Raw genomic sequence first — 12,564 nt, 5'->3', positions numbered from 1 at the left:
TAGAACAGGGTTGGTATCAGTGTTACTCTGAATGTTCTGTGTTGGCAGAGCTGTTGTTGCGGGATGGAGAACTTCCTGAGGCTGCTTAGGGAGCATGGGGACGCTCACCCTCCCCCACCGGAGTTGGTGACCCTCGCGGGCAAGCTGTGTCGGGACTTCAAACACAACCCTGTTCAGGTGCTCCATCTGGTTAAAGCCATTCTGGACAGCCAGCATCGTTGGGACCTGCTAAACAACGTAGACGTGGCCCTGGTGTGTACTCAGGTCCTGATCCATCAAGAGCAGCAGCTGTTAGCCCTCCAGATTCTACAGGTATGATGAAGGTATGGTGGGCGGCACAGGAGAAGTGGGTCACAGCAGCCTCCACCATACCCGTGGTGTCATGAGCTGAGGCAGGACAGCCCACTCTGACTTGACCAAGTAATGACTAGCTTGGTAAGCTAGGCAACGACCCTTTTAGAAAATCCTTACTTGCTGGTAATCCCTCGCCAAGTGCTGAGCGCAGGTGGAGTTTTGAGACAAAACTTTTCTTGGGGAGACAAAACATACTTGTTAATCACCCCAGACAGGGAACCCACAGTAGACCAAATTATAGATAACAGCAAGGTCCAACTTGGTCTAAATCTCTTCCAGGCAGCTGGGCTGGTCTCAGAATCTCCTTTGCAGCTCGGGTCTGTTTACTCTGGCTCCCAGGGAGGAGCATAGTGAATTTCTGAAGTTACTTTTTTTAACTGTTTACCTCCTTGTTTAAGGAGCTCCCCTGCAGGATGGAATGTTTGTGTCTCAGAGGCAACTGTTACACAACACTCCAGCCCTTGCTCTGGCTCTTGCATTCTTTCCTCCCCCTCTCCTGCAATGGTCCCTGAGCCCTGGAGGAGGCCACTCTAGATGTCCACGCAGGACTAAGAAATAGGCCCCATGCCACAGTAACAGTCACTTGTTCTGCGGAACCTCACTGGTGGTTATGAGGTGAGGCTCTCACTAACAGTGTAGTATGGGCATAAATGCAGGTTTAGAAGACGGTTTGACAGGCTCATCACATCCATCTAGTAAACTATCATAGGTGCTTCCCCATTGGGACCTCGGGCCTCCCCAGCCACAGGTTTTTGTCCTGGCATACCTTCCCAGATGTGAAGTCTCTTGTGGAGCAGTCCTTAAATCCAATCGGAAGACTGTTGGGCTTACCCACTCTAGCACAAACAGGCATATCCTGCCTGGCGTGCCAATGTTTTAGCACACAGGGTCCATAGCCAAACGGGAACGTCGGTGACAGCCCTCTACCCGCAGCATGCCCAGCCACCTCTGGCATTATGAACCCCAGACAGCAGGCTGGGAGTTTCCAGTTCAGTGCCAGTTTGATTGTTCCCTGTCCTACAATCAAAGGATATGCATGGGGTGTCTTCAGCAATAGGCTCTGATTTTGGCATACAGTCAACAGCAGTAGCAATAGCCTCTATGTTTTGCGGGTTCTCGAGAACTTCCTGGCCGATGACTCATAAGGAGGTAGTCTCCCCCTGGAACTAGGGGTTTCATTCAATAACCTTATAGCTCTGGGAGTGTCCTTTTGGAATTCAGTTAACCCAGCCACACTTGGGTAGTAGGTAGGTGGAAGTACCATTGCACCTGGTTGTCTCTCCCATGGCTTTCCTAATCTGCCAAACCCTCAGAGGTTAGCATTTTGTCCTCTATATAACAAAACGTTTGCCAGAGGATGGGCAGGGCAAGGCGACATCCCGAACCACCATCCCATAACAAAGAGTGGAGTTACAAAGATAACCTTGAGAAGCACTCGGAAAGTCTGTTGTCATCTCTTCCCAGCAAGGGTCAGGAGATCCCAGAGGTTCCTGACTAAGAAGATACTAAAGCCAGACACAGTCAAGGTCTGATACAGTCTGAAAAGGTTCCGTGCTGGGTAGCTTCTCCCACAGATCAAGGTTGGGTACAAAGCATGGATAGGCGGCACTGACTTAATTAGCTCTCTGTAGTAGGAGGCTCCCGGACGGCAGCGGGGGCTCCCTCCCAGATCCTAGGCACAAACCACACCTAAACACCAGAGAAATCCTCTGTTAGTCAGGGAAGAAAAGTGAATGTGGTTGCTCTGTGACTCAGGCAACAAATGACCTTTCAGGTGAAATTTTTAAGGAGAGAAAAAGGGGAGGCCTGTGTTAGCATGGGCTAGGATGCAGTGGTATATTTTGACTGGGTATGCTCATTAGGTGAACTAATGGGGGTGGGGGGGGCTTTTGATTGCTGGACTTCAACACTTTGATAGCTGGACCTTGGTAGTCAGCCTCAGGAGGAGGAAGTGGACAAATAGGGGAACAGACCTTGGAGGCTAGCTTTAGGAATGGAATCTAATGGTTTGGGGTTGTTGTTTGTTTGTTTTGTTTTCTGTTTTGTTTTTAGCAAGGCAGAGGGAATACGGAGGAAGGACAAAGTGTGCCAGAGCCACAAGCTCGAGTGAGCTATCCCTTCATCTGTAACCTTTGGTCATTCTCTCTCCGTCCATACTTTCCATATCCTAGAGCTCTTTCTCGCAGCTTCCCTACGTTTCTCTACACCTGATAAAGTCAGTGGGCCTGACTTAATCTGCTCAGACCCACCAGACAGTACCAAAGGGGAACGTGGTCTTGTTCTCCTCTGCAGCACCTGCTGACTCTCTGGGTTGGCTCTGTGGATGTAGCTGTAGCCCTTGCCTCCCATTCTCAACATCCTGCTGTTGGGGAGTTCCAGACTGGGCAAACAGTCTCCACCTTTAGCATTACCTTTAGCTTGAGGGGAATTTACACTCCCTAGTCTGGGGCTATAATTGCCCACCCCTGGGACAGGCTTGATCCTCTTCACTTGCATTGTTCTATCAAGGGTGCCTTCTGTGAACTGCTCCTTGGGCCTTAAAGATTCCAGGGGCTCCGTAGCACACCATTTAGGTTTTCTTATTTCCTTCCGTAAGAACTCCAGCTCGAGTCAAATCCAGTCACATTTGTCTTGAGGAACCCAGATATACCTCTTTCTCTGCTCTCCCATTTTGTTACCTCCTCTAGGTTGCTACCTCACTTTACAGACACCCTTTACATGCTGGTCTAAGTTAATGCCTTTCCCACGTGATCAGGATACTTCTAAGTTAAGCCTTTAACCCAGATATACCTCTTTCTCTGCTCTCCCATTTTGTTACCTCCTCTAGGTTGCTCCCTCACTTTACAGACACCCTTTACATGCTGGTCTAAGTTAAGCCTTTCCCACGTGATCAGGATACTTCCCACCAAAGGGCTTAGCAAAGCCACTAAAGCTCCATCCTACCGGCAACCTTGAGGTCCCTGCTGGGTCAGCCTCTTGTTTAACTTCTCCATGAACATGGTTCTGTCTGGTCCAGTGAACTGAGCTTCAAACACAGCTCCTTCTACTCCTGGTTCCCTCCATAGTGTCTGCCCCTCCTCTGTGGTCCTCCAGCCCCTGTTAGTTGTGGGGACTTCAGAGGGAGATAACCAAGTCTTCCTAATGGCTTTGCAATGCCGGCCCATCAGTGATGGGTTTCTCTCAGAAAGCCTTGGATTAAGCAGCCTTTCACTTAAGGAGGGGTGGCTACTTACTCAGTTTTCCTGCTTCTACTGCAGTCAGACTGATGCCATCCACTCCCATGCCCCATGACCTCACAAGCCAGGCTGAGACAGACTGCTCCATCACTTATTTAAAAGTCTTCTCTCATTCCAGCAATTCCCACACTGAGTATTTCCTGACCACACTTGTTTCTTGCATTGGACCATGCTTAATCCCCCATCTGCATGCTGGATTGCAGATTCTCCCTCTTTTATGCTACAGGTAGGACCTGAGGAGTACCTTCTACTACTTTTACCATCTCCCTCTCATCCTTTTATCTACTTTATTTGCCACATCAGCAGCTGTAGTTGGGGAGGCTATCTGCATATCCCTTTCTTGTTGGGAACAAGTTCCCGCTTGACTGCCATCCCAGCTTCGGACATATTTCTGCTGCACACAACGCTGGACGACAGGCAACCTCTGTTGCTTGCTACCAGTCTCCAATCTTGTGCGCTAATATCAAAGCTGCGGAATTTCCTCTGAACCTTTAACTGTTTTCATCACATCTCCATATTCATGTGGTGGACCCCACTCTTCAGTTCGGCATGCCACCCCCACACCACACAAGCAAGAATACCATCCTGGGATGATTCCCACAGGCACTCCTAATCCTGATGACTCAGCCTTAGTTGCCTGTCTCACTACCCACAGCAAGAACCATGCCACTGCTTTCAGAGCACAAAAGCACACTCCACCCACGACACAGGAACAGACAAGTGTATTGGAGTTTCCCTTGTGGATGCTCGTCCCTCTGGCTGTGCAGCCTCAGTTGCATGACTTGCATGCACAGGAGACCGACCCATGTCCTCACTCCTCCTCAAGGACTCTTTGATTCTGTCAGGTCTCTGTTTGGGCTCCAGTTAAGTTGTTTGACAAAAGATTTTTCTAGGGAGACGAAACACACTCGTCTACTCACCCCAGAAAGGGAACCCATGACAGACCAAAGGATGGATACTACTTGGTATCCAGTTTGGTGAATCAAAGAGTTTTATATGGGTTACTTACAGGACTATGGGTGTGGGTTACTTATTGGAGCAGAAACGACTCAAAGACAGCTGCATCACCAAGGTCCACCCCAGCACCAACCAACTGGTTAGAGGGTGTCCTTTCCAGGTGCCTTTGTTGGTCTGAACATCATCTAGGAAGCTTGGCTGCATTCTCCTTCTTCCGGGCAGCTGGTCTGGTCCCAGAGCCTTGTTTGCGGCTTAGCTTAGCTGTGAGTGTTCTTTGATCTTGGCTCTACTGTATCTCAGAATCTTCTTGGCAGTTGAGCTCTGCTTACTCTCCCAGGATGGGCCCCAGTGAATCTGGTCAGTTTCAGGGAGGCCTTGAGGCTGTGTTTTTTAGCAGTTGTTTACTGTCCTGCTTTAGGAGCTCCCCTGTAGGATGGAATGCTTTAATCTGGGAGGAAACTGTCACACAACAGATGCAGTGACGCATTTGATATGGACACCTGACCTGAAGCTTAACATAGAGATGCATAGCTGTAATCTCAACACTCAGGAGGCAGAGGAAAGACAATGGCGCGGTGCAGGCCAGCCTCTGTCAGAATGATAACACAGAATCACGCAGGAGGAATGTAGTGAACAGACAGGGAGTACGCGGTTCAGCTGAGGTGACTACAGAATGGCAGTTAGTGGCATTGGTGACGGTGAACCCTGCAGTGGGACTAGAAACTCAGGGAGGGAGTGTTTGCCCCGGCAAGAGAAGGAGAACAAGGCGTAGTAAAACCACCATACCTTGTTCTCCATACTTGTGTGGTTGTGTGGAGGCTGGGCTAACTTAGTTGTTCGGAGGCTTGAAGGGTTCAAGATTAGGAAAGAGGCCTGTGAGCTGTTCAGGGCTGGCATGACAGATCTGGCAGGCCTGTGCGGTTACTGGCTGAATCAGGTCGCACTTCCCCAGGGCCTGCTGGATTGAAGGGCTTGTATGTTGAACTGACATTGGTGGTTGCTGGACCAGTGGTTCAGATCCCAATGATTGCTTTTCCCATAGGCTGGTTTGGTGCACACGACCAATTCTCACACACTCCAGGTTGTGTAGGGTGAGTGGGTTTCAGCAGGCTTTCCCTACAGGGCTGTCGGGTGCCAGGAGGCAGCCAAGAGCTGGTACGACTCTGGAATGACGTCCACTATCACCTGACCATGAGGAGGCTGTGTGTCTCCAAGCTGAACCCGGGACAGAAGTTTCGCTGTAGGAAGAGGTACTTGATGATTGCCCTCAGTGCTGGCACCATGGGTCTTCCAGGGTTGGGATGTGCCATCCAAACCCCAAGGGGCTGAGGAAACAAGGACAGGAAGTCACTTTAGCAGTATTTATTACAATGTAGTAATGACTTCAGCATTTGTCACACCCTGGTAGGCCCATCACCAAGTCACAACTCCAACTGACACCTGTTACATGGTAGCTGGAAGTAGAGGGCTGTACGCAGCTGGCATCCTGACTGTCTCTACTTCCAATCATCACTAGACAAGGAACCTGTGACTAGGAACGGTGAGAGTGAAGCACAACTGAGTTTTGCATAGCTGTTCCTCACATCATCTAATCCCTATGTCTAGGCGTCAGGCTAGACCCTGGGGGCCGTAGTAGGAGAATGTCATCAATATTAGTCTTACCTTCATCATTTATGGAAGAGAAAGCCGTCATGGGATAGTCAAGTTACCTGCCTGAGGTTTTTTGTGGGAGATACAGACCAGGGTTCCCTAGACACTGAGATGGTGGAACGTGTGTTCTTCATCCGGGGCCTCTCACCTGAGAAAGAGGACTGAAGGCTTTGATGCTCTGAGTAATGCAGGCTTCCTGAGTCACAGGGTTCACTCACTGTAGGAAGAAGAGGGGTTTTTGTTCTTGACCGGAGAGCATAACCAGATATTGTCAGTGTGAGACAGGTCCTCGGAAGTTCAGTAAGAAATCGGCCTTGAGATAGTGGATATGATCATGTCACCCCAAAGGCTGATAGGCCAGCAGACTGCAGCTAAGCAGTCACAGCGTCTTGCCCCTGTGTTTGTGAAGTGTCCCCCAGAGTGCTCGGTGCTTGGAGGTTGTGGGTATAGATCAAGTTGTGATCTCTTACTGTTAGCCAGTGGGTAAATTCAGGGGCAATCGAAAAGAAATAAAGTTGATTTCTTCCTGTGTGGCTATTGAGACAGTAAGACGACTGAGAGAATTAGGTCTTTGCTTTGGGGTTGGGCGGGGGGAGGGAGGTTCATTTGAACAGATCATACATAGGTGCTACCTGGCCAGCACTTGGACAAGATCGGAGAAACTGTAGGGAACCTTGAATTGGCTCAAGATACCTCCAGACCAAGTTCTCAGCGTAAAGGAGATGTATTTGCCAAAGAGGGACAGAGGGCAAAGGACTAAGAGAAAAAGACAGGAGATAAGAGCAGGAGGGGAGCAGGGGAAGGGAGCAAGGGAAAGGGGCAGGGATATTTGTTCCGGAGCGGGACAAAGGACTGCTTCTGCATAGAAAGGAAACGGACATGGCACATAGGAAAATGGCAGTTTATAAAGGTACAAGGGGAAACTTCATGTTAGGATGAGGTGTTTAATTTTATTGGGTGTCTTAGATAGGGTTTCTACTGCTGTGAAGAGACACCATGACCACCGCAATTCTTAGGAAATCATTCAGTTGTGTGGCATACACTCCAGAGGTTCAGTCTGTTGTCATCATAGTGGGACATGGTGCTTGAGAAGGAGCTGAGATGTCTACATCTTGACCCACAGGAAATAGGGAGTGAACTGAAATAGGTGTGGACTGAGCATAGGTGACCTCAAAGCCCACTCCCAAAGTGACATACTTCCACCTTCAAAGCCAAACCTCCTAATAGTACCACGCACTCTGAACTTACAGGCGCCAATTACATTCCAGCTACCACATTCCACTCCCTGGCCCCATAAGCTAGTAACAATATCATAATGCAAAAGGCCTTTAGGTCAACTTTGAAAGACAACATAGTCTAGAACAGTCTCAAACTTATTTAAAAGTCTAAAGTTCAAAGCCTCTTCTGAGATTCACGCAATCTCTTAACCATAATCCCCTATAAAATTGTAAAATCAGAATCAAAAAGCAGATCACATACTTCCAACATATAATGGCACAGGATATACATTACTATTCCAAAACGTAGGGAAGGGAGCATAGTGAGGACATACTGGGCAGGAGCAACACTGAAAACCAGCTGGGCAAACTCCAAATTCTGCATCTCCATATCTGATGTCAAAACACTCTTCAGATCTCCAACTCTGTTCAGCTTTGTTGACTGCAACACACTTCTTTCTCTTGGGCTGGTTTCCTCTCCCTGTTTGCAGCTCTCCTCAGGAGGTATCCCATGGATCTAGCATCTCTAACATCTCGGGGTCTCCAGGGAAATCCAGGCTCCAACTTCACAGCTTCACACATAGCCTCTCATTCAGGGGCATCCGTGACTCATGCATGTCCTTGGCTAAACTTTCTTTAGGCACAGAGGCAAATTCCATAACCCCTTTTTTCTGTCCTTGACTCTAAAGGCAGAACCACATGGCTGAAGCTGCAAAGACCTGCTGCTTGCTGTGGCTGGAACATGGCCCCCTCGTTCAATTACATCTTCACAAGCTTTCTGGTTTGATGGTTTTCTTCACTGCCTAAGCTTGCCTGTTCTGAAACCGGGTCTGTAGACCAGGCTGGCCTCAAACCAGAGAAACATCTGCCTCAGACAGGGGTAAAAAGCAGCTAAGTTCTTCACCAAAATATCACACGACTGGTCTCCAGGTCACATAATAACATTCCTCTCCTCTGAAAACACTTGATCCAGGCACCCACAGCTGAAGTAACACTCAGCACCACTGTCTTCCACGTTCCTACTAGAATCACCCATTAAAAAGTACTTAAAGCGCTAAACTGCTTTTCCAATGCATAGCCACAAGATCCACGATCCTTCAAACAAAAGCATCATCAGACCTATCCCAGCAGTCCCCAAGTCCCTGGTACCAACTTCTGTCTCAGTTGGAGTTCTCTATTGCTGTATAGAGAAACCATGACCTTATGTAGGAAAACATTTAACTGGGTGGCTTACAGTTCAGAGGTTCTGTTCCTTTTCACCCTTGAGGGACATGGCCTTGTGCAGGCAGACCTGGTGCTGACAAGGAGCTGAGGGTTCTACGTTTGGATCTGAAGCTAACAGGAAATGAACTGAAGCAGGAATGGCTTGATCATAGGAGATCTCAAAGCCCTCCCCCACAGTGACACACTTCCTCCCAACACCTACCCCTAATAGAACCACTCCCTAATGAGGTTATGGGGGCCAATGCCTATTGGAATTTTCCCGGGGGCCTGGAGAAGACACTACGTCTGGTGTGGGGTTTCCTGAGGGAAAGGACTATATACACCATGCTCTTTTGTCTGTTTACTTCATTTCTCTTAAGACAAAATTCTATCAATACAGCTTCAGTTCAGTCCTGACATTCAGTTCCTCTCTGCTTATTCTATTTCTGTCCTAATAACTAAGCTCCTGTGCTTTTGATCTCATCTTCGTCCCCTGTTCTTTCGTCTTTCTTCCCTCTTCTCCTCTTCTGACCTGCTTCAGATCCAACTACAGTCTGCAGAACTTTAACTTGCTCCTAACTCCTCTGCCTGAGCCAGTCTCTACAAAAACTCTGCCCTGCTCCTCTCTCCTCCTGCCATGGGACTCTGCTCTGACCAGGAATTCTGCTCAAGTCTTCAGTGCACCTGGTTATTCAAAAAGCCCTGTTTTCCTGAGTCAGTAGCTCTGTAATGCTCCTGGGCCTGAAGGAAGGGGATGGTCTGAGCTTCATTTGCACAAGAGACAAATCTATGCAACTACAGTCCTCTTCCTGTCTCCTAGGCTCTGTAGAGGTGTGACCTAGTAGATCAGCAGTAGGTCTGAACTTACCCTTTCTGCCTTATGGCCTGGTAGTATATGAGCGCACAAGAAATTCATAGCAAGAAACAACTGAATATTAAAAGCTGAATAACACCAGATACTCCCTGATAAATGGCTTCCCTCTAGAAAAATTCCTTGATCTTTCTTGGTATAGCTCTATTATATACAGCTGAATCTCTATAATATGTTCTTGCGGCTTGCAGCAAATGACATTCAAAATACCACGTTGGGCATGTTAATTATGGCAATCAAATGGGGCTTTTTATTGCTGGCCTTTGATATTTTGACAGCTGGGCCTTGATAGTCAGCCTGAGGAGAAGTAAGTAGCTAAATAAGGGAACAGGACTTGGTGGCTAGCCTTAGAAATGGAATCTAATGGGTTTTTTAACAGGTTTGAGGGAATGGGGAGAAGGTCAAGGCCTGCCAGAGCCATGCTCTCTGCACTTGAGCTGGCCAAGAGTCCCTTCAGAAACCACACTGGTCAATTTTCCAGGCAGGTGGATGCCAGTTCAGGGGCCAGGGATTGAGAGGTGCCTGATGTCCTGAGCAGATAGATAGTAGAGGTCTCAGGAGGTTTTATTTCCAGCCCTCTCAAATACAGATCTGTCCTCAGCCTGTGGCCCTAAGAAAAGGTGGCAGCTTGGTTCACCTACCCCTTCCAGGGCCTTCCAGGGAGACAGTCAACCTCAGGACCATGTGGTCAGCGGCCAGAACATGGTCTCTGCTGTAACTATGCTGGCCACCCCTGTAGTATCTTGAAGGCCAGCTGTGGCCCAGGACTGAATTTGAGGCAGGAGGAGCTCTGTGCTAAGTAGGAACTTCCAGGAGCAGGGCCCTTTGTTCTGGGTGTGTTTGGGCTGGAGAAGGCTCTGGAGTCCCAGGTGGATTGCAATTGGGATGTGTTAGATGAGATGCTCCTGGGAAGTGCATGCATGCCACACATCTGGATTTCACCTGTTCCGCAGATAGATAGCCTTTATACACTTCATGTGTCCGTTATGAAGAAATTTAAAGATGCAGCAGAAAAAATCAGCTTACACACAGGAGAAGGATAGCTGTGCCGGGGGTCCCTTCAGTGACCCTGAATCCCAATGCTGTGTAGAGATGGGAGGGAGAAACGCCTATGGGCGTCCTGCATGCTGCAGGGGCTGCCCAACATGGAGCCTAACAGGAAGAATGGCACAAGGAGGAGAATGGAGAACACAAGGAGCTGAGAAGCTGAGTTCAGTGAGACAGGGGCCAAGGGGAAGCCAGTGGCAGTATATTTGGAAGGTAGGGGCCATGATCCTGCTTGTTGTCTGAGAAGTCGTGCTGCCAGGGACAAGTCAGGAGGGGCAGCTAGAGGGATCCATGTATAAGGTGAGAGATTCACGGCTTTGCCAGCTCCAGGGTCTGACCTGAAGAAACAGTGCTGGGAGTAGAGAACAGGGTTAACAAGGCTGCTGTGAACAGGGCAGTGGCGGGGGAGGGGCAGTCAGTGTTTGTGCTGGGCCAGCCTCTGGGGGGAGCCTGTGCTCACTCCCTGGGTGACTGCAGTGTGGTGCACCACCAGTTGGCATCCCAGAAAGCAGGAATCAGACCCCTTGAGGTGACTGGGAGTGGGATGCAGGGGCGGACTGGAGAATGATTGTCAGAACTCCTTCCCCGTGAGATGCCAGGCCCTAAGCAGATGGAACTGGTGTTCTATAAATCCTCCTGGCCCTCCTTATCTAGGAACCCACCACCCTCTACCCTCTGCCCTGAGGGCCCTAAGAACCGGAACTTCCTCCCAGAGGTTCGCTGCCATCTGCAAGACTTTGCCACAGGTGTGGGTGCTTATCCCAAGAAGGCCCAGTTGGTAAGGACAACAGCCCACCCCCCAGGGGACTTCTCTGCTACTCTTCCTGAGCCTTTCCCCACCTAGCAACTGAGTCCCCATGTCCTGCTGAGTAACTCTCCTCTCTTTCCTAGACACCTCTTCCTACCTCCCCTCAGCTCAGCAGACTTCTCTTCCCCCTTCCACCAGGGAGACCCCTTGTCTTCCTCCCAGCAGGGCCCCCATCTCTTACGTGGCTCCCCCTCTACTTTGTAACTCCTTTAGCAGTCTGTGTCTCCTTCTGGGCTCACTGGGCTCCCCAGGCCCCTCCCGGGGTGCTGTTGGTCCCCATCTTTTCCCAACCTCTCCTCTGCAAGGTTTGGTTTTCTCATGTGGGGCTGCCTACCTCTCCACCTGGTCAATTCCCAGAGGATCCCCAATCCTGCTGTGTGATCCAAAGCTGAAAGGCACAGTGTCTCAAAGAAAGTGGCTCCTGGTTGGGGCCAGTGCGGACACTGATCCTGGGGTTCATGGTAGATTCTGGCCCGTTTCCTGTTTTAAGGTCTTGGGTGCTCAGAGCATCAGCTGGCCCAGAATGGAGTGGGTGCAGGAGGTGGGGCATGTGTGCATTGTTCTCTGATTCTTCAGCACATGCGCAGGAGACAAACTGTTTCCCACTGTGCCAGTTCACAGATGGCAATCTCTGCTGTCTTTGCAGGGCTGAGGCTGGGCTGTGCCCTGTTTCCTATGTGGATATGAGCTGTCCAAGCCCCCTCTGTGCCCCCTTACACCTCAATTGTAGTTGTCTTCTTTTTTTTGGGGGGGGGTCAGGAGAAACTGGCTTCGGAGACTGGCTTGACTCCTGAGCAGGTGTACAACTGGTTTGCCAATTATCGTCGGCGTCAGAAGGCTCTTCTCCTGCACGTGCAAAGAGCCCAGGAGGCCACATCAGAAGTCTCCAGTGCAAAGGAGAGTGGCCCTGAGCCGCTGCAGCTCTCAGGATACCATCTCGAGTCTGTGGCTGTGTCCCAGTGGTCAGGTGAGCATCGCAAGGGCTTCTTGGGGGCTGATTTCTGTGGCAAGATCTAGCCGACTGGCAGTTGACCCTGGCATGGCCGTGTTCGTCTGGAGCTGGGGGTGTGGTAGCTGTTAGGAAGGACAATGAGTAGAGTTGGGGAGTGAGTTCATCTCCGCGCCTGGAACAATTTGTTTGCACTGAGGTCACAACAAGGGATAAGAATATTGGGATGACTCAAGACCAATTCTGATGCCAGTCTGTGGAGCTGCTCTCAG

General features: G+C 49.7%; 1 protein-coding gene across 1 annotated transcript; it reads left to right on the top strand.

The window, feature by feature from the left end:
- The first annotated feature begins 63 nt into the window (after window positions 1-63).
- On the top strand, window positions 64-12,360 carry LOC128114229 (anomalous homeobox protein-like). The gene is made up of 4 exons (XM_052744067.1): window positions 64-312; window positions 5,670-5,797; window positions 11,190-11,313; window positions 12,103-12,360. The coding sequence occupies exons 1-4, from the start codon at window positions 64-66 to the stop codon at window positions 12,358-12,360; spliced, it is 759 nt and encodes a 252-aa protein (XP_052600027.1).
- The last annotated feature ends 204 nt before the right edge of the window (window positions 12,361-12,564 follow it).

Source organism: Peromyscus californicus, unplaced genomic scaffold, assembly GCF_007827085.1.
Source record: "Peromyscus californicus insignis strain IS unplaced genomic scaffold, ASM782708v3 Scaffold_10__1_contigs__length_136768540, whole genome shotgun sequence".
Taxonomy (NCBI): Eukaryota; Metazoa; Chordata; class Mammalia; order Rodentia; family Cricetidae; genus Peromyscus; species Peromyscus californicus.
The sequence above is the reverse complement of the archived record's forward strand: the minus strand, read 5'-3'. Positions and strand labels throughout refer to the sequence as shown.

What these genes read in the sequence shown, in the direction of transcription:
- LOC128114229 (XM_052744067.1), top strand. Translation starts at nt 64, where the DNA reads ATGGAGAACTTCCTGAGGCTGCTTAGGGAGCATGGGGACGCTCACCCT. An exon ending in TAGCCCTCCAGATTCTACAG is followed by an intron (nt 313 to 5,669) that starts GTATGATGAAGG and finishes CTTTCCCTACAG; the next exon opens with GGCTGTCGGGTGCCAGGAGG. An exon ending in AAGTTTCGCTGTAGGAAGAG is followed by an intron (nt 5,798 to 11,189) that starts GTACTTGATGAT and finishes CTCCTTATCTAG; the next exon opens with GAACCCACCACCCTCTACCC.